The 22,169-nt window shown below is 41.2% G+C and overlaps 2 protein-coding genes across 2 annotated transcripts; one reads left to right on the top strand and one right to left on the bottom strand.

The window, feature by feature from the left end:
* The first annotated feature begins 1,152 nt into the window (after positions 1 to 1,152).
* Positions 1,153 to 3,248, top strand: LOC126558296 (uncharacterized). Its single transcript, XM_050214288.1, has 7 exons — positions 1,153 to 1,539; positions 1,614 to 1,897; positions 2,000 to 2,138; positions 2,295 to 2,477; positions 2,589 to 2,660; positions 2,973 to 3,059; positions 3,129 to 3,248. The coding sequence occupies exons 1-7, from the start codon at positions 1,153 to 1,155 to the stop codon at positions 3,246 to 3,248; spliced, it is 1,272 nt and encodes a 423-aa protein (XP_050070245.1).
* Positions 3,249 to 9,404: 6,156 nt separating this feature from the next.
* LOC126558350 (putative gustatory receptor 28a) lies at positions 9,405 to 12,235 on the bottom strand. Its single transcript, XM_050214351.1, has 5 exons — positions 11,447 to 12,235; positions 11,175 to 11,357; positions 10,984 to 11,052; positions 9,982 to 10,068; positions 9,405 to 9,476 (listed from the first exon to the last, which is right to left on the bottom strand). The coding sequence occupies exons 1-5, from the start codon at positions 12,233 to 12,235 to the stop codon at positions 9,405 to 9,407; spliced, it is 1,200 nt and encodes a 399-aa protein (XP_050070308.1).
* Between the last annotated feature and the right edge of the window lie 9,934 nt (positions 12,236 to 22,169).

Genomic DNA, 22,169 nt, shown 5'->3' with positions numbered 1-22,169 from the left:
CTCCGTCATCACGATTCCCCTGGACTTGATTCAAGCGAAACTGTAGCAACAGTAAATTAGTGAAGTTTCTGTTTTATTTAACTGCTTTCCTTCGCTTTTTGCACGAGGGTTCGAGGACCAGGAAAGTGCAGCATGATACGGCCCGAAGTCCGCAAGTCACAGAGCGTTTGCTTCGCTCGCAATCGTTTGAAAACGTGTCTTTGGTGACGAGGCATTTTGTGATAGTTTATTTGCTGAATAAATACCATTCTTTATTCAATTGCAAGTATAAGTCTAAGATCATGTCCTTTTGCAGTCCATGCTGCTGTACTCAAGATTCCTTTGCTTCCAGTAAATATTCATAAGCTTGATAACTGCTTGCCCATCGCGAGTCTATTTCTAACCAAATGACGTACTTGTAGTTCCTTTTGCACAACGCATCAGAAATCGGCAGGCAGTCGATTGCTATCACTCCTATGAATGTAACACTATTCAAATTGTAAAAGAGCAGTTGCACAAGGATTATCGTAATTCATTTGATGATTTTATTACTTTACAACGGGGGAAATTTTTTTACGTTTCATGAAATTGTTAAAAAACTTTTCATCACGCCGAACTCCATTTGAAATATTCTTGTTCTTGGAGTGTTCTTTTTACAACTCACCCTGACGATGGCTGGAAGTGTTTGCTACTTCGCTTTCGAAACAGATAAGACGTTGCTCCAGACAAAAGCTATCAAACGAATGGGTTTCCCACCTGCAAAAATTCACCGATACCACTTTCCAGGATCTCAATTCCATGTTCACCATAGCCAACACACAAATATTATGACGCTCAGTAAACACGTAGGGTTGTGTTTATCTTTTCACGCCTCACAATGCAAACATTCCGATCCATGGTTTGAGAATAATTGGCTTGCCCATATTTCTAGCTGGGTACCGTTGTTTCAAACTACGCCTCAGTTGTAGGTTAGAAGTCGATGCGAATCGTTCGAAACCGTGTTAAGTTTTATTTTGTTCGAACGTGAATCATTCACCGTACCCGAAACATTACTCAAGCATTGAATCATTGTACAAGCCACCGAGCGCCTCCATCAGTGCGAATTGGTTTTAGTTCCTGTGCGACGCCGTGAAACACATTTACTGTTACAAAACACAAAACACATTTCCCGAAATGTCACCTCACTTAAAATATTGGTTTAATATCGGGAGTTTCTTAGAAACAATGCAACCCAACATTCGCGTGCTTAAGCTGTTCGGTTTGTTTCCGTTCTCCATTTCCCGTGCCGAGCCATGCAGTAGCAGCAAGACGCTGAAATCAGAAGTTAAATTTATGGATGTGGTCATTTTCACTTTGTGGCAAATATTTTTTCTACAAATGCTTTATGCTTCCTGGCCCAAGATTTTTTCCGAAATGCCTGTCTCCCGTATCATGGCCTTGGTTACAGTGATTTTATATTTTGTCGGTGGTGTAAACTGTTCCATTTCTGCTACGTTGGCGCTGGTGCTTCGAAAAAAATTCATTCGTATGATACATTTGATGGATGAAGTGGATCACTTGGTAATGATTATAGCTATAAAGTTTAGTATGTGAACTCACCAGTATTTATCTAAAAGTTTGAATGATTCTTTCAGTTTTACCGATTTTGCGTAGAAATCCAACACTCGAAAATTCACCTAGTGTCTGTAGCGCTACTCGGTGGATCATTCTTCTGCCATGGTGCACTGTTCCTAAACGATGTTGCCATCAACAGTTACCTTTTACGCAATGCTACTCGTATTCCCAAGACTATGCCATTGCAGGCTGCATTTACGTACTACTACATCATACGAACCGTGCATGTAACTTGTGTGATAGCTTTCATTGGTGGACTGTATGGTTTACGAGAGCGTTTTCTTGCACTCAACAAACAGTTCCGGTATGTTTGAATAGCAAGAAATTGTTAATGTTTCATGCTTCTTACGGATGAAATGAGAGAATCAATACTAATATAAGTATCAAATGTACCTCAACTCGTTAGCCTCTGTCTTCTAGGGATTCCCTCTGCTGACAAGTTGGCTTCGTTCGGCGAATTGTTACTTCAGATACAAGGATTCATAGTGATTTACGGCAATTTGTGCGATGCCATTCGATTGTTTAGTACCATGTTTGTGTGGCAGGTAATGCTTGCTCGTTTTCGGCTGTATTGCTAGTTGTTGTTTGACAATTGCTCATTTATTGGTTTAATACCTCTAGCGTATAATTTTCTCACTTATTTTGTTAATATTGCACTTAGTTCGATCAATGTTTGTCTTTTCTTTTCTCTTGTTTTGAAGCCAGTAGTCTTTTGTGCATCGTTCATAGTAGCCGTAGTGTTTGCCACACTTTCCATCGGCCACGTATTGACAAACTCTGCACCGATTGTGCTTGCCATGGCCATAATTTACGGAGCAGTCACTGCACTGTACACCACGGTTTTCCTACTTCTTGTTAAGCTCGGAAACGATATAAAAAGAGAGGTAATTTTACTGCATTCTTCCATCAACATACCGCTGAAAGCCAATCATTGAAACACCGCAAACCGTTGAATGTGTGTGTAAGCTTTCTTTTATTACTTATTTTACCTACAGGGAAAGCAAACGGCCATCCTCGTCCATAAGGCAATAAATCAATCATCTAAGACACCAGCTCTGGTAGAACGGGTATGTAGTGGAAAGCTCACGATCGGATCTGTGCTCTACAAGTAGCTACTTTTCGCTCATCTGTTTGATTTGCAATGGCGCTCTATCGCGTGCCTTACTATAATCTGCCTGATAATCCGCTTATTTCGTTTATTGACCACATCTCTAATGCCACACCGACTGAGTAGGACTTTCTCGATTTCATGATGAGAAAGATGGCATTTTTTTCCTACTTAGTTCACTTTCAGCATCAGAATTTCGTTTGCTCGTTTGGCCAATCAATGTAACAATTTTTTTTTTTTTTTGTGCATTCCCTTTGGTTCCGATGACTAGCTCGTACTTTTCTCACATCATCTCCAACATCAGAAGCCTGTTGTGTCATGTGGATTGTTTTGTTTTGACTGGACTTTAGCACTTTCGGTAACTAAAAATAGACTCTTCCATGGAGCAAAATATGAATCATAGTTCATTTTCAATATTTTTTCTCAGATAATTTCCGCCATTGCAACGTACAGTGTGATATTGATACAGTTCGAACTGGGGATTCCAAGATTCTTCATTAGCGGTATACTACAACATCACACAGAAATCATTACAAATGATCCTTGAGCAAGAAAGGGACATTTCCTTCAACCATTATCGTACAGCCGTGATGACAGCATGATAGTAAAGTTTTATCACAAGTCACTGAAAGATTTGGTGGCATTTTAATACAAACTTAGAACTGAAATAAATACTGGAAGCTTTGAATATTCTTCACTTTCACACACACACACACAAACACACTGCTAAACTCCGGCACATCGAACGATGTTATAAAAGGTGAACGTGACAACCATTCAGCATGACCGAACCACGTAACCTTCGGTGAAAAGTGCTCCACAACTACATCACACCTAATTACATCGTCATCGACGCTATATATCATTAGCTAAGACATGCTGCTTTCGCACAATCTTGCCTAGACGGTAACCAAACGTGCTGCTGAATCACATCGCCAAACCCTTCCACCATCCCTCCATTCATCACCAGTGTTAACCTAACGCCCGAAACATTCGTAGATTTTGTGCTTTCCCGGACGCAATCCACTGGTTTCAAATTCATCTCGCGTACACGGACAAACTGCACGCGAAAGCATTCTGACACTGACCTGCCTTTTCGCGGTCACCGTTCTGTTATCGAGCATGGAAAACACGATTCTTTACTCCGGCTGCATCAGCATCTTGATGAAGGATAAGCAGGATGAAACCCGTAGGAATGTTTTTCACTTGCACTCATTATAACTCATAAAGTGCCAAGTGTGCTGGAATGTGTGCGTGTGTCCTGCACCGCAATCCTTCCGCTGCACTCACCGCAGACCACTGCGAAGCCCTGTACCCACAACTCGGTGAATGTTGCCGGAAATACGCTGTAAAACTTTTGCTTCCGAATGTACTTCCTGGTGCTGTTTAGAAATTGGCCAAATTCCTAGTTCAAACACAAGATCTGCACGATCTTCATCACTTCATGAAATGGTACAAACATATAGTAGGACAACTTGCGGACACAACTCACGTGCACCGATACAAAATGCTGCCTTGCGAAGGAGAGCGATCTTGTGCCATAACACCCGACGCTCGAAAATAGACGACGTCACGCACCGTTCCGATGCACCTTGCAGCAGGCGATAACCGCATTCCGCAAAACAACTTTTCATCCTTTAATGCGATGGAAACGAAAGTAGGGTACCGAGTGCACACAACATAAATTTCTCCATAACCGAACACACTTACTCCATTTCCTGGGTGACTCAGGACTCTGAGCCCCTGAGCTCGACGAACGGATGCGTTGGTGCATATTAAATTTCGCAAGTTGCATCCCTTTGTACCTATCACACGTGTGCATGCGGCGCTAGGTTAGCGCAGCACACATCGATAGCTAGAACAAAACAGAGCTGCTCCTGCAGTCGAAAACTACGTAATGGGGTGAACCGCTTTTCTGCGCTTTGCCGACATGGCTGTTTAATCGGATATGGCAGAAGCAAATTATACTTCGTGGGGCAACTTCTACGACCGCTGGAACTTGATAATTCAAATACTTCATCAACACCAAGGTAAGGCTTATAACGACAGTTGGAAACCAATGTTACACACCTCACAATGGTCTACATCCATGCTGTACTGATCCCAAGCAGTGATTACGGTAAAACTTTCCGGTGAATATGATTACATTAGCGTTCAAATAGACGTTCATCAAAGCAAAAAGGGATCAAGAATCGCCAACGCCCGTCCAAATATTGGAATTGCAGTTTATGCCGCTTTCAAAGACCCGTCGATTTAGTCGTACGGTCTATTCATCGCATAAAGCTTCATAAAGCTTCATTCTGATTGATTAAATTAATTATATTATGACACTTTATACGAAGCTCGTTGGTTCGTTTCTTTCGTCACATCCCACACTAACGGTGAATAAAGGTTTTCCAGTTAACAATTTTACTGGTGAACAATAGCTGTCAAACGTAAAATTAATAAATAACCCAAAACTCTTGGTGTATTTTTATTACAGTTAGTGTAATCCTGCGGACATCTACAGGCTCAAGCGGCGTGGAAATGGTTTAGCAAATGTGTCTAAACGTTTTGACTCAGAATCTATCCGAGCGAACCGCTACTGTTTCATATCCAATCCACTTTGAGCCTGGGCAGGAACGCCAAACTTCACAATATCGAACAAGATTATCCTACGACCATGTTTGATGTTCGGCACAGCTAGAGTCAATCCAATGCCGTTGGGAGAGAAACTTTTCCTTATTGTTGGAATACCAGAGAGCCTGCCGATATAATGCATTGAAGGCAATTAGTCGAACGTTTAGGAACAATTCCAGTTAGGCTAATGAAAACAACAGCATCAAGCACTTGACCAGAACTATTCTCAGGACAGAAACCGGTGGTCGTTCATGAACTTACGCCTGCTGTTGATCCGGGTTGCATGATTTTCCCTCTGAGAGCAAACGAAACATGATTTCTTACAACGAAAACTTTCATAAAGGTTCTGTTCTCTGATCTGAAACTTTCCTCTTCATTGCCTTCTGACCAGCCAGCCAGGCAAACTACATTTCCGCATCTCCACCCAAAATTTGCTTGCCAGCTTCGTGCGAATATGTTTCATGCAGTAAATGCTTTGAACAAAAAAAAAATCAGTTCGATTAATTTGTTTATTCCATTAGCGTTCGACCATCATAATCGCTGTAAGTAGCTTTCACCAGTATTAGAATAAGTAGTTTTCTTGTTTCATTAGTCTAAATAATCGAATAGCTCAAAAACTTAACTGCTCTCATCTTCAAGAAGCATCAGCATAATAAAAGACGTCCCCTTTCGTCTTAGATGGGTAAATCCCACCAAACTTTTATCCCCGTCAGAGCAGTATGAACATCGAACTATGAAGATCTATAGGGAACTCAAAACAGTTTGTCAATGGCACATATAATAAATGACAGATTTGCAGAATTTTACGGGAATTCCTGGGACCGGATTAGCCCGTGGAAAATCAGCAATAATTCGCTCATTTTTGGTACGATAAAGGGGTACAGCATCTCTTTGTGGAACATCTCCACTTGATCCGTCCACCATCGCCCAGTTATTGCGGAAAGTTTTTTTTCCGTCCGATTGAGACAAGCGGAATACATGGCTTCACATTTGTAGCAAAAATCGAAAATTTACCGGACTTATATTCAATGTGATATACTGCTTCAATTTCCACTCCGCTTAGGCTCCCCAGAAAGGCTAAATCCGCCACTGTCCATCCACAACCATTGACAATGACTGCATATGTCATACACATTATTGAGGGCACCCAAACACCACATCGAACCGATTGGAAAGGACGATAGAAAGGAAATCATTTAATTGAATCAAATCAACTATACGTTTCGATCGTCTTCCCTGTCCCAGGGATTCTGAGCTTCGAACATGGCTGATTACTCCACATCATCAACAGACATCGAAACTTTTCAACCGTCCCTATATCAGCACCTGACCTAACCGACTGCTTTGAACATGTGCCAACAAAATGGTGATGGCAACACAATTAGAATACTTGCCAGCATCGCACTGGTCAACGAATCGAGTCGGTCGAGTTAAACAAACCTTCATCGACGTGCTGAGAAGCTAAAGTCGTTATAGAGCAAAATCGGCTAAGCAATTTAACATTGTTGCCATTTCCAGTGTGATTGCCTAGTGAGCTGCCCTCCTAGGCGGAAGGATTAATAGGATTTCGCACACTTACCCACTTTGTTTGGTATGCTAATGCTGTAGAACATTTGCCATACATCTTACGTCGAAGTTTCATGTGGTGAGCCAAAAGAAATGCTCAAAGACATAATCTCTAGTGTATAAAATAAACATGACCTACGGTTTAAGGGGATTACGTGCTACTGAAGCTTACCGCCACTCATAAAAGGTTAGTAAAGTTTCTCATCTCAAAATTACCCCATCATGCATTTTTGGTTGAACGGAGTAACATTAAAACCTATTTCGAAAACGAATTTTAATGGGAGGTAAATTAAAGTCCACATAGGTAGTAGCAACGGCCCACTCAATAATCGTACATTTGTTGAACCCACAACCGGTTCGTTTCAATCACACGCACTCAAATGCTGCAGAAAAAGTTTGTTAGCGAAAGGTACATTAACAACAAGTTCCTGTGCACTTCCGTCTTCGGGTGCCTCAAATTGTTGTCTCACGCCTTGAAAAAACGAGGATTTTGATAGAAGTCAAACTTTGAACCCCTATAAACACCGCAGTGAAGACACAGGACAGATAATTTGAGGTTTCATCGTTCTTCGTCAAGAGTTTTTCCTACGTGTTCCTAAGCACGTAACAGCGCCCATGGCTACGTTAAAGCAAAAGCATATGGATCTGCCAACCGTGACACTCAAAAACAACAAGCAAAGCATTGCAAACATATGATGTTGCAGAAGTTTGAATATTAAGCAGAGAAAAAACATAAAATTAATTCAATTTGGCACGTTGGAAGTTTTCAATTAAATTCATTTACCCGTTGGGGTTTACCCGCTGCAGTCCAGAGGCAAGTTGAAAATTTGGTGAAAGGAAGTTGATCGGAAGGAAGATCGTGCAACATGTGTTCGTTTTCAGCCCAAGAAGTTTCAAGCGTTCGATTGTGCTGCCACAGCTTTCAAAGCACATGCAATCTGTTTGTCTAGCTTCGAGCCAGGATAATAAAGCATCCATTTTATTCATCGCTGTTGCAGATTCGCTTTGCCTTGATGGCGCCTGCTGCATTTTTCATATCCACATCCTCAACAAACACATTCTCTGAAGTGGATGTATTTCACCAGGCAAACAAACCGCACTGCATGTCCCGGTTCCTGGTTGGTGGTGGATCTGCTGGACGAAATTTGTATACTGACAGCGACATTCACTTGAATTCAAATCAAACTCGAACGCAACATCCGTCGATCCAACACCGTTTGTCAATACAATCGAGAATGGAGGCGCTAACGTCTCGCTGGCTGGTTTGATTTTTCCTTCTCATAAGTGCAAATTCGTTCCGTGCAAAATGCTACAATCCTTTCTCTGCTTTGCAAACTATTGTCAAACAACCTCCAGATATCGGATTCATCCTATTTGATATTTTCAACTAGATTTTTTTTTCTTCGAAGAAGAGTCATAGGATGTGTGTGCCCAATAAAAGTGGATGCTTTAAATATGCCATATTCACCGCTGTAGGAAAGATTACTAAAACCCGCATTATAACCAAATCAATTCAAAACAAAAATCGTTTGCTATTTTGTTTGCTTTGATTCTGTTTTAAACTTCAAAATAACTTTTCCACAGCATTCAGCTTCATGTTCTTACATTCCTTCATTGATCCCAAAATATCGGAAAAGAAAGTGCTGAAAATCTGTCGAATAAAACGACTCGGTCACGTAATATTTTTGCCATTTTTGCTGTTGCAGAACAGCAGCTGCACACTGCATTGATCAAAGGTGAAATCCCATGAGCCCTTCACATGTTTTTGTACCGTTCTTTCTGATGATTGAAAAAAGTCCTGCTACAAAACTATTGAACTGTCATCGCACCATCGGAATTATAATTACTCTACAACAACGACTAATGTCGTACAGCAAGCTATGTGTTGTCCTTTCTTCGCATTGATGCAGTGCACTGTGTACTGGCAATGGTTCGGATTAGACAGTACACCGAGTTGTTGATGTATCATTCATCTCACCTCATTCTCTCTGCCGAATACCAAACCACCACACTTGGACAAGCGTGTCTCGAAAAGACTCTTCGAGTAAACGTACACAAAAGAACCACACAAGATTCCCACAATAGAAATTTCATCTTCCCTGCGGTGCTAATGGCGCCGCCCCGTTATTGCAACTCCATTGGACAACAACGACACAGCGACACAACGACACTTGGAGCTGTCGTATGGAGACGTCAACTGGAAACAGATTCTGAACACGGCTGAAAGATAAAAAGAACAGACATGTGTTGCGTTTCGCAAGCTGCACGAAATATTCCTTCCGGCTGTACAGACATTCTACGCAAGTATCACCAGGATTTGCACTTGCGTATAGGATTTGATGAAATTCGGCTGAAAAACGGCTAAATATCCGACTTTGTCAATAATGGCTTTCTCACATATATTTAAAATGTTTGTTTCTCTGTTTGTAAGACTCGCTCTGGGGCTTTTAAGGGTGGTTTTATTTGTATTGTAACACGAATTTCCAGTTAACACAATATTCAGTTCTTGCACTCCTTCCTAGGCCGAGGGATTTCCTGCACTTTCAAACTGTAGCAAAATGATAATATAAGTGGCTGCAGTGGATAGGATCTGAAACGAAGCACGAAGCATTTTCAAACACGATAAGTTCAGATTAGTTTTTTGTTTCCATCCACGCGTCGTTTTGAAACGATCGTAAAATATAATCAACTTGAAATTGTTTATGTCCTAAACCTTTGTCTCTCTTTTTTAATGTGTTTCTCTCTGTAGAAACAATGGAGCGATATAAAATATAAAATCGCCGATATCATCTCCACTAGCGTAAACAACATCATTTTATCGATCGATTTAGTACAGCGGATAAACGTTTAGATAGATTGATGAAGAGTCATTTTCTTGTATCATTTTCAAACGCCGCTGATTGAAGCGTTCAATCGAGTGTTTATGTTTTGACAGCAAATGTCGTTTTTCGCAGTTTTTGTCTTTTCCAGCACTGCACTGCCTACCAGCATGCTCTAGCTTCATCAGCATTGCATTTTTTACGCTCACATTGGATAAAATCGAGTTAAAGCGTGTGTTTGAGAACCAATAAGCTGGCGTCCTGCATGAAGCTTACCGAAAAAATCAGCGTCCAGTCGAATGGAAAAAGTCCGCATGTTATCATCGGTGATCGATGTCCCAACTGCATCAAAAACATTCGCAACTGCCACACATCACCATCGCGCCAGCATGATTGAAATCGCCACAACCATCCGCCGGGTAGTCATGGAAAGGAAAGATGAAGGAAAATGCATTTACCAGTTTTTAGCAAACTTCCGGACGTATCCATCCGTAAATATATAGCAAACCTAACGCCACTACCATGCGTCACAAGCACAAACCAGCAGCAACAATCGTCATCAATGAAGCATGAAAAGCACCCAATCTAAGACACATGACATCGGCAAAAAGTGCATGATTTCTTGTAAGATTAAAAGCGACAGTGCAAACAAAACATTCAAATCCAAAGTTGAAAACGTAAACTGAACAACACTGGGCAATAGAAGATGGTGTTGGATGAGCAATCAAAGGTCTATTTTACTGACATACCATCCTACGGCAAGCATCGAGCGCATTCAGCAGAGCACATTCGTTTCGTTCTTATGCTACAGCCGAAACGAGGGATTCAACCAGCAAATAAAACAATCAGAACCATGATCAAGTGTCAGTGCAAAGTGGTCACAACAAGCGTGCTGGGTACACAGCATCCAACTCATATGCAACGACAAAAAATGGTTCCACTCAGGCAGAGCAGAATTGTAACATGGAATGTCATTTTACTCGCTAAAAATGGCAAAACAAAAACAATTATAAATAACATACAAGCTTTGTTTCTCCCTTGCTAATGAACCGTAAGAAAGCAAATCAAACAAGCGTTTTTGTTCGTTTGATTTTTTATCACTTCTACACATTTGGCGCATGTAATAACATTTTTCAGATGAGCAAAACACCATCAAAAGAACGCGAAAAACAAGAGGTCAGCTATTGTGCTAGTGCAACTCTGCTACAACTAATGATAGTGATGGAGGTGATTGGCACGGACATTTATCGGTTACATTACACGACACCATCCAGATACCATCTCAATTATTTCTGCATTATTTGTCGAATTGATAGCCTTGTCGATCAGCTGTGCAGTAATTTTACCCTGAAAGGTGATTGACAACAACAGAACGGAGGAGATTAGCATATTATTTAAAATAAATCGTTACACAAATTCATTGGCACGGTATTTCATGGCTCATCACATCTACTGCAGCCACATCTTACCTGCTGCTTCAATGCATTTCCAAAAAATGCGACAACAAATATACTGTACGCAAACATCAAATAAGAAAGGATTGGCCCAGGATTGAACACGCTCTCGACTGGCAGCACCGACCTGATGACCAGTGTGAAGGCAAAGGTGTAGAACAGTAAGTAGACGAAAGAGCCCGCAATGCTAACCATAATCTGTAAAGCAAGAAATTTACATTGCATCTTAACGTCACCCGTCTCATATCGTGTCTTCTATGCCCTGCAGCCCTGTTTTTAGCGCATACCTGTATGCCATAATAAAAGCTGCCCTTGTCCGCCAGGTCACTAATATTATCAAATATTTGCATTATCTGACGCAGCACCAACGTCTGCTTTGGACCGCAGACAGTCAGCGCCGGTGCATCGACAATGGTACCACCCTCCAGCGAAAACTGCTTCCTAAATACCTTGTTTAAGCGCACGTTACGCACCCATACCACGTCCATGCACGTGAGACTGACGATATGGAAGGTGGTCAGACTGTAGTACGAGTAGCCCAGGTTCAGCAGCAGCATCCAGGGAATGTTTTCGCAGTACATTACCGCGATCACTAGAAAGCAAATTCCCATGGACGCGGTATAGTAGACAACGAAAAGGATGAAACTGCGGGTGAAGTCAGTTCGTGCACCGAGCTCCTCCAGCATGGCATCTACGGCATGCGCTTCGTTGTAGAACTTCCAGATCTCGTGTCGGTTAATGAAGCAGCTGATCAAACCGTAAATGGTTGAGGCGTAACAGGTGAAATTGACCATCTTCAATCCGATGAACATGATGGGTGATTGCAGGTGTCGTTGCGCGATGAATGTCCCGTAGAGCATCATGCTTACGGCCAGTATCAGGTTTAGCACAAAAATCCCAATATCCAATAGTGTCGTCACGGTGGACCCATTACGTACACCGGCCCGCGGCGTGATGCATCCCATGCCGCTCATCTTTAGTATGAGATAATGCAGCGGCACACAGTCGAACACGTCTCGCTTCGGAAAGCGCCACAACGAGCCGAAAAGCTCCTGATGTCCAGTCGTCACCTTCATTTTGTTGGTAGCTTAGATGGACCGGAACCTATCCACGCGGTTTACACGGGACTAATGCGGGACTAATGCGTACCGTGAACAATATAGTCGTCGCTAATGTTTCATCAGATCGATAGACTAGAAAATGATGTGAAGGGGGGGAAATTAAGTGTTTTCTAGCACGACATTTTGACAATTTTATCCAATGGATAGGGGAACAATCAATTTATCTTTCCTGGTCAATAGATTGATCATATGCAGGATATGAAGGGACGTCTCCCTAGTGAACGATTGCATGGCCAAGTCGTAGTGTGTCTGTATTATTTTCGACTTTTTTAAGTTTATGTTTTGTATTGCAATGTATTTTCCGTTATCAAGCAAATCCGGTTTTTCATCAAAACCAGTATCAGTTTCAGCATAATCATTTAGCATAATTAATTTACCTCAGATGTTTTTATATATGAATATTTGAGCTTTTGGAGCTTTTCGACCGTGTAGCACAGTTTGAAATATTCCTCAACATTGAAAACTTACTTATGCGTTTGAAACACAAATACATATGTTTCAAAATTGAAAACATACTGAAATATTTCACGCAGCGTATAGTGATTTAGTTACAGGACAAATCAATTAAAAGATTTATTTTGTTGTGAATAAATTATTTTCTACATATTTTTTATATACACATTTCCGCCTAGCGATGTAATAAATTTAAGGAATAATTAACTTTTGTTCCTGATATTAAACAAATTGCTGGACATCTAAAGCTGTTTGTAATGTGCCTTATTTGGCATTTGTGTGAAGGGAAGTTCGATGTGTTAGTTTTTTATTTAAATTGAGATGGATTCGAATGTTCTTGTTCTTAATGTATTGAAAGCTCATTTTTGTTACATTTTCTATCATCCTATTTAAACGTACACTTGTAGGGATCACGAGTAAACACCTTGTTGGCGAGTGACAAGGTGGTAAAAAGATTTATTTCTGTATCATTCAGCCTTCCATTAATTCATTCATTAGCATTTATTTTTTATCTTAAAGTAATACGATCAGATCACAATTTTTACTCAAGAACAAGCCAATAATATAAATGTACATGTGCCATATATTTTTAAATATTTACTTATTCCCCAAAAAAATGTAATCCTGTTTTCCATAACCAACATAGCAAACTATAGGAAAAAGTGAGCATATTGCTGGAGTAAATATCTGCTTCCTACTTTAAAAAAGTTACATTTCGGCACCGACGGACGGTACATTTGTTCACTTGCCTGGTCTCAAACATAAAACCACGTGCGTGGGTTAATCATTTAATGGAACACTCTGATGTTTATGTTCCAAAACAGAAGGCACCACGGTATATTTGAGGGAAGTTAAACAACACGAGGAAGAAACAGTGGGGTAAACTAAGCGCCTGAAAACAAAATGGAGAGAAAAAAAAAACAAATAAACAACAAAACTGGTCAGTAGGCAACTGTACGCGATCGATCGACTTGCTCTGATGATGTTGTCTCGTATTGGAATCGAACGTGGGCAATCGCGTCGCGCAGATTAACTTTCGCGAACGCGCACCCAACACTTCGTTCAACAAACGTAAGACACTCCGCAGTTTCGTTGATTTACGTCTCATTAATGCTTAACGGCCGATCGCAGCGGTACAAGCCAGAGGCTAGCAGAAGCCGCGCAGAAGGTAAATCACTATTTTTCATGAATGAAAAGTCAGTCAAGACCGGTCAAGACGACAACATGCTGCGTGGTCGTGGAGCGCTTCGACACGTCCCCCCGCCTTCTTCAAGTACTTCGATACACTGAGCACGTTCGTTGTTGGTTGGTTGGTTGGTTCATTCTGTTACGAGTGCGTTTCCTCCCGTATCGGATCGAACAACATGGTTCTAATGTTTCATTCAAACTTAGCGTTTCAAATCGCTTCTACTATGGCATATCGGCTCTTCACAACGTGCCACTTGCCATTCCGTATCCTCCGTACCTGGTTTTGATTGGTCTAACAGTGTGTCGCTTTCGTTTTGTGTGCTCTTATCAAACTTTTTTTCCATTTTAAATTACAAAAAAAAAAACCACATGCTGCTCGAATGGTATCAAGCATATCGTGGCTACGGCAAACAGTGACCCATTTCTGGAACGTTTCTCGTTTCTGCTATTGAATGAGCTTCCTAATGAATCGGAGCCAGATAATCTATGGTCAAACCTCACCGTCATCAATGAGTTTTTGCCTGAGAGGCGCACGTCGTCGATCGCGTAGGCTAGCGACAGTGTTTCCTTCCTGCGTCTGAACAGTAAACAAACAAAACCTACTCACATTTTACGCCCGGAACCGTTTTATGGACGCTCGAATCTCTTGAACGTGCGCGCTTGCTCAACACCATTGCTGAACGGAAATACTATGATGTAGATGAAACAAATAAAGATGCCGATAGCGAAAAGGGTAATGAAAGAGAATGTGGCATGGACAGTGACCAGGGAGGGGTGGGCTGATTCTTGTTCGGACCCGCTGGAATCTTCTTTGGGGTCTGAATACTTCCGGTACTAACGCGGTCAATGGTGTTCGGGCTTTGGCGCACGAGAATTCGCAGCGTTTACACTAGTTGTTTATTTATGTTTGTATGCTTTCGTTGACTGTGACACAGTCACGCTATATTCACGCTCCAGAAAAAATCAACGCTTAGGACCGGCAAACATCCATTTTACCAATTTTGTTAAGTATGATGCTTGACCTTCCGTGGACCTCCATCTGCAGAATTTGGTTGCTTGACATTATCTTAAATCTATCCACACGGACCGTATTTTATTAAAAAAAATTACTCCACTAACAATACATGCAACATGATCTCATTTTGACGTAGAAGCTTAACCGAATAAGGAAAAATTTTCACGATGAAACTATCCCAAACAATGGTAACGTCTCTCACAAAATTTAATTGTTATTCACCCCTTTTCGTGAAATAAATTTTCCATTGCCTTGATTAGTCAATACTACGGCGTTGCTTCTCACTAGTCCAACAAATCGTTTGATCAGGGCTGCTAAATTTTCAACATTCATTCAACAATGCGACACCCTATAATAACTGAACAAAGACTGTCGATACACGTGGTTAAGAGTACATATCGGTTCGGCACAGAAACGATGCAAAGAATATCCATTGGCTTATTCAAGCCGTCTGCTTATGGAAAGAAAGCATAAAATAGTTGCGCAGCCCTGCATTGGTTTCGACTTAGCAGTCCGAGCTACAGTTCTCGTTTTATTTCACTCGTGCATTTCGTCCAAGCCGGTCGTTGGTGCGCGGTTTGTGTCGATAGTTTTACGATAGTTGCCACGGGCTCGGGATCGTTTCGTACAGCTTGCGATCAAAGGGTGTCTGCAACTGTTCATTTCGTCGTGTTAAATCAGTGTTCAAACGTTGGTAGTGCAGTGCCAGTTTCAAAAAGCTCACGAAAACATCAGTTCGCAACGACCAACGCTAAGCAGTTTGCGTATCGGTGATCAATTTGTAAGCAATCGTTAATCAATATCTCGAGTGTTTCAAGTGTGTTCACTTTGCTATGCTATTCGGTGACTTGAGTGCTCTGCCACCAACATCTGCCCTTTCCAGCTATTCTAATTCCTAATTGTGGTGTGTATTTATAACCTACGAACAAGTGTACGAACCAAATATATATGAAATGGCCGATGCTTGACATAGCTGCAGAATAGTGATTCATGTGTTGAATATAAAAAGCCATCTACTGCACAGTGGTGATGTGTTGTGTACGGAATGATCTTTCAGTGAATTTGTTCAAAATACGTTAAACACCATACACGGCAAACTCGTAAAACATGTAAGATTTAAATGTGTTCGGCGACATCCCTCTTCGAGACTGCAAATGTTATAAAGTTACGCGATTTAATTTCAACCACACTTTGTTAGCACTTTCCACACACTCCAACAAACTGTTAGGATTGGAAAAGCACTTGCCTCAATCAACGTGTTTATAGTGGGTAGATAGTTTGCCTATGTTGCTGAATACATTCTAATAATATAGAGCTAACCGTTGAATCCGTTGAACTTCAAGTCTTAATGAAGAGTCGGATTTTGGTTTGTCCTTTTTTTATCTAATGTGGCACAAGTTTAGCAACGACAATATAAATCCGTGTGGCACAACAGACAAAAGATGGTTTCAAGGTGCCAACCAGCAAGTTCCATGAACTCTAGAACCTACATGCCAAATGTAATCTTGGTGGCCTCACTGCTGTGCGCCTGATGGAAACTGATTTTCCCTTTTCTTCCATTTACAGTTTCTCTGCATCCGAGCTTCTTCCCTTTGCGAAGTTTGTTTTCTATTGCTTCTAACACGTCCGTTGCTCGTGCTTCGCTTCTGCTTTTCGGTGGTCAGAAGTTCGAGCTAAGGCGCCAACATGGTAGAATATGAGAAGCGCAGTGACGCTTAAGCGCTGGCCAAAGAATATGCTGCCAGAAAGCGAAGCGACAATAACAATGAAAGAGAGAATGAAAAGGTATCATTTAGGCGCCAGCAAGGTGTTTACACAATACTTTACCTTGCTGCATAAGCCCTCCAGGAATCGGGCGAAGAAACTCGTTCGGGAAGAAACAGAAACCCGACTTCGAGATCATTATTGTTGATACTTCCAAATCGTAGGCGAGGCAACTCTGGGGTGAGGTGGTAAGGGCACGAACCGACAGGAACACAGGTACAAAGGACGCATCGCAGGGCTCCGTTCGCCTTTTCTCTTGCTTTGCTGTCGTACGAACAGCATACCGACGCTCGGAGAAATCGTTGCATGCGCCGAGCACACCGAACAGACCTTTTATGGGTTTTGGCTGGTCAGACAAATCCAACGCTGGCTCCGTTCTTTTTTGTATCTGATTTCGACTGCACCGCATGCAATCAATATTGCTCGGTTAGTCACGGGTTCACACTATTATCGTACACACGTACCAGCCGAAGATCGTACTTTGTTCCGAAGATCGGTGCGTTAGTCTTATTCAGCTGAGAAGCATGGAAAGATATATGCATCCATCCAGGGCTTTCAACAGTTTTTGAGCATAAAAAAAAACTCAATTCAGCCAAAATTCGTTAAATCCTTTTTATCAAGGCCATTATACAAATCTGCGAAATCGGATGCACAGAGAAAATGATTTCGTAATTTTACGCAAATGATAATCTCCAGTTCGGATTATAAAACCATAAACACAAACATATGTGTATAAATAGCCTCGGCGCTTCAGTTCCACTTATTAGCAATCAAGTCGCATTTTAAATTCAACGAATGCGAATGTTAGCATGGTCTGTTGTCCTTCTGTTTTCCATAATCACAGCATCGCGTTCAAAGAAGGAGCTTAAGCTAAAGAAACCTAAAACATGACGCCCCTCGCTTCAATCTGATAGCATACGAAGTAGAGCGATAGCAAACGTGGAAAAATGGCACCACACAAACAAAAATACATGTCAAAAGCTGCCATAAAATTAACGACACCACACGTAGTTACCACCAAACTCCAGCTAAACGAAAACAACTTTTATCATTCATCAAACCCATACGATCAAGACGTTCACGAACGCTTGATCAACCTGTGCGATTTTGGCTGGATGTTTCTGGATCGGTTAGTTGATAATTTTTACTTGTTGCCAAATATGTGTGGAAAACTAAAACGAACAGCAAAGGAAAGTGATAATCAAAACATGATCCTTTCAGCAGCGCATGCCCTAAACGTCTGTGCAATTCGGAGTAGGACAAATGCGCATTTGTTTTATTTCAATCGATATGTTTTCGTATGTACGAAAAACTGCTTGGTGACTAGCCTGCAGGACTGTTTACTAGTGAAGTAGGAACAAGCGTGCCAACCCCTGCAAAAGTGTCCACCACTCAACGGTGAGCAAATTTATTAGCATCTTTCTCTGGCGTCGTATGTCGTTCCGCTAATTCACCAAATCACTTTGGTGCCAGTGTGGTAGCGTCACCATATACAGACTGCCAATAAACTCCTCATAAGGGAAGTGGTCCTTTGCAGTCAGCCGGCCTGTGGATTATTTCAATTATGTGAGTATGTTTTGGTGCGTACTCCAATCAACTAATAGCTTTGTTTTGGGTCACGCGTGGGGGACGTACTGGTCGTATAATGAACACCGGAAACTAAACCGGGTCTTATCTGTCACAAACGAAACGATTGCGCGTTACACACGCCACCTTACGAGCGTTCCAGCTGGATGATTCAGTTCGCGTCGAGCAGCGACACTTAAGCACGATCGACAGCTTTTTGGGGAGTATTTCTCTGCATACATGGCAGCTTATGAGCGTCGCTCACATCTCGAGTGTACCTCAAACATCAACAGTGAAGGTGCTAAGTGGCGCGTAGGAGTTTACTACTGCTGTGGTCGTATAATGATTGTGTGTGGTCAAATTCTTGAATCTTCTTCGCATTCATTCAACTCATACGCATTAGAGTTGGTGCTCGATGTACTTTTGTTTCTGTCTTTTGTTAGTACGTGTAAAAGGTTAAATTCGGAACGAGACACCAATATTAGAGATATGGCTAAAATAGAAAGTGAAATGCTTGTTTTGCTATTTTTGCAATTTTCTTCCTCAAACCAAACACAAAACCATTCAACCAAATCGAGATTATTACCATACCATGGTTCCCTAAAGTAAAAGGTTATAGAGTCTGTACGTTGGTAGAGCATCTTTAACGGCTCTTGTGTTAAGAATTTCCACTACAATTTTTTTTTACCCTACCATTTTAACTCACAAGCAAATACTGCATTGCTTCCAAAATTAAATCTTATTAAGCTCTGACGTAGTTTCCGGATTTATTAGTTAGAAACGCGCGCAAGACTTTAATTACCAGTCGTTCGGAATATCCCGCGAACGTTACGAGCAATCAATTTCTTAACAACCTGCTCCGGATTTCTTTCAAACGATTAACACACATCTGTTTGACTCGGTATACTGTTGAGGCGGAGGAACAGTTCGCTACTAAACAGAAACCAATACTGAAAGTGTATCAAAGTGAACATGCGTAAGACATCAACAAAGAAATGATGCAGAAGAAAAAAGCATTCTACTTTTCGCAGTTTACATTTATTTCATAAACCTAGGCTGCAATACACTGTAAACCTAGCACCAATTACCAGGAATACTCCAAAACAATAAAATCAAATACGCCGATGCAACCCATTCGACAAACCTTAAATGCAATTCTAATTATGAAAAATAATGGCCTCTTACCGAGTCATAAAGTTTCCATGAACACGATATGAAACGTACAATATTTAACAAAGAAAACGATCACATATGTAGCTTACGGTCTCATTAACGGCCCAGTCAAAACGATTCCACAGGCGACGAATCAGACAAATCGCTTTCAAATCTCTTCAATATACACGACGCCAACAGCCGCCTCGTCAAAAATCGCAGCATTAGCGGACTGAAAGCCGTAAAAAAGACGCGGCACAGAAAATGCCGCCAATATGACTTTGTCGGTTCTACCTCGACCACTCTCTTACCAAACTTGATCCTCATCGCTATAGTCCGTAATAAGGAGCACGATTTACGACCGAAACAAACGGGGACATTGAGGATGACACTTTAATTAACAGATGATAAGCTGCATGCTAATGTCAATCGTTTTTGGACGATTTTTGGTCAATATTTCAGCGAAGACTGTTTGGGCATTCCAACGGTGGCTTGGCAGGGGCAGTCCAGCACAGTCGAAAATGGCAATGGCTGCGGGACTGTATTGATTTATTCATTATTATTTTATAGCATTTTCATGTTCACCGAGCCAAAGAAAAGACAAATTTTGGGCCACTGCTGGGTTTGGGCGGCGCTTGGTAATGCTAGGTTTAAAAGTCGGCCCAGCTCATTCGCGCTGCCACTCTGCTCAAGCCTCTCCACAACGGAAGCGATATTACAATTACAAATTAAAGGATTATGGAGCAAAGCTGTTGCCTTTGCCTTTTCGGATCGAATGTTCTTTTGTGATTGGGACGAACGATCTGTTAAACGGTTTATCCACCCACCAACCTTCCCACTATACCGATACAATACGCCCATTATGAGTTTGATGAATGAAGTGATGAACAGAGTAATTACGGAGGAAGCATACCAAAATAATGGCGAGTAGATCGTCCGACTACCGATCTTAAGCTATTTTGGTTATATTATTATGGTCATATTTCCATATGAGCATTTGCAAAACAAATTACTGAGACGTCTTACTTCAAATCGAGGATTTGTGGCTAAATTTTCTAAAATTTCGTTCTAACTTATTTATCTAAAATACCCGTGTTCTCGTGTGTCTCTATTTCGAATGATGTGTTGTATCGTTTTCGGCTAAAGTGCTTATTGTTTGTATCGCCACTAACCTTATTACAATCAATATCTAAAACCAAATTTTTGGGTGAGATTTGGGAAAAAAACAGGTCTCATGAAACCTCTATTCATGTTCGTTAAACGATGCAAAAAATCCCATCAACACATAATCTTTCCACAAGGTTGAGCCTATATATCATCCTTTTGTGCCGTGATAGTACGGCAATACGTTAAGATTAAGACGGTCTTCTTTGGCCGGCGCTCTTCTTGGGTTTATTTATTTCTGCTACTATAGATGAAACTAATAATATTATCTGAATTTTAACATAAGTAAACCGGATCTGATTTTTTCACAAGCCAACACTTTGGGCACGCAGCTTACAAATACATTCTGCCACAAGTTTATGGGCTTTTTTGCTCAACTAAAATTCCTCTCTCAGAAAGGAGCGATCAAACTGTGCTTCATTGACAATCGGGACATAAAACTCTTAATTAAAGCCCATCTATAAATTGCAGCACGTATTTCTGTCGTTCAGTAATGGCGCTATCGATAAGAAAGACGATTAAAATTTTAATGTCTGGCGCTACCATGAAAGCTAGTTCATTCCAACAGTTGTTCAATCACTGAGAGCTTTCTGAAGAATTGGATAGGTCTGACTTTAAAATAATTGACCTCGGCAAATTTTCTTTTTTTTTCAATTTATTCGGATAACAATTTGTACAACACGTAGTACATTAATGTTTTACAATTATTTGTTATTGATTTTTTTTTTTTTGAAAAGCTATTCAGGTTTGAGGAACACGCAAAGAAATTCTAAATGTTTCAGATACACCTTCAGGTCTGCGATTCCGAGATCAATAGATATAGTTTATTTTATTACCAAACGCGTATTATAAATGTCAACGAAACAAAGTCCGCTGTCTGCCTATCGTGTGAACAGTTTAAAAAACAATTTTTCATTCAAATCAATCCTGAACAGCTACAGCTATCGTGAAATGGACATCTCAGCGCCAGTCACTTTCAACCAATTCCCATTTCACACCCACGTCGCATTTTAAATCCATTTGAATAAAAATCTGGCGCCTTTTGCTTTTATCCTTTCCTACAGAACATAATCACCCACCGTCTGACTTTTCCATTCCGTCCCTTGGAATTGTGCGACGACATCGAAAAGCCATTCCGGAAGATGTACGACAAAAGGCGGCGCAGTATTAAAACTCGATTAGACCTTATCTGATTCCGATTTTACCTGATCATTTGCTGTTATGCCTGCCAGCGATCGTCATCTTTTTTTTTTTATTTATTTTGGCTTTTAATTTTATTTTGTTTGTATCTCATGCTAGCTTGTTGGCCTGGTCGAATGGTTGGCTCGTCGAGCTGGGGACCTGCGTACCTTTTTAATACGAGCGGCATGGTGTCGACCCCGTCCGTGTGAAGCGTGTTTGTGGGTTGCTGTTACGCGATGCCCGACGAAAGATAAAAACGTGTCGATGTCCTACCGCCGTCAACCTGCAGCTACCTTCCTTGCGCATCCATAGATCCCCCATTTTCGAATCGAACGAGAGCGGAAGATACAGTGTAAAGCGGTGAAAATCGCCCAAACACTAGCTCCAAAGCGATCGCGCAAGCTT

Source organism: Anopheles maculipalpis, chromosome 2RL (assembly GCF_943734695.1).
Source record: "Anopheles maculipalpis chromosome 2RL, idAnoMacuDA_375_x, whole genome shotgun sequence".
Lineage (NCBI taxonomy): Eukaryota > Metazoa > Arthropoda > Insecta > Diptera > Culicidae > Anopheles > Anopheles maculipalpis.
The sequence above is the reverse complement of the archived record's forward strand: the minus strand, read 5'-3'. Positions and strand labels throughout refer to the sequence as shown.

Coding starts and splice junctions, on each gene's coding strand:
- LOC126558296 (XM_050214288.1), top strand. CDS start 1,153: ATGTCACCTCACTTAAAATATTGGTTTAATATCGGGAGTTTCTTAGAA. Junction 2,478..2,588: donor GAAACGATATAAAAAGAGAG/GTAATTTTACTG, acceptor TTTTACCTACAG/GGAAAGCAAACGGCCATCCT. Junction 2,661..2,972: donor CACCAGCTCTGGTAGAACGG/GTATGTAGTGGA, acceptor TCCGATGACTAG/CTCGTACTTTTCTCACATCA.
- LOC126558350 (XM_050214351.1), bottom strand. CDS start 12,235: ATGAAGGTGACGACTGGACATCAGGAGCTTTTCGGCTCGTTGTGGCGC. Junction 11,358..11,446: donor GCTTTTATTATGGCATACAG/GTATGCGCTAAA, acceptor CTTGCTTTACAG/ATTATGGTTAGCATTGCGGG. Junction 11,053..11,174: donor GAAATGCATTGAAGCAGCAG/GTAAGATGTGGC, acceptor ATCACCTTTCAG/GGTAAAATTACTGCACAGCT.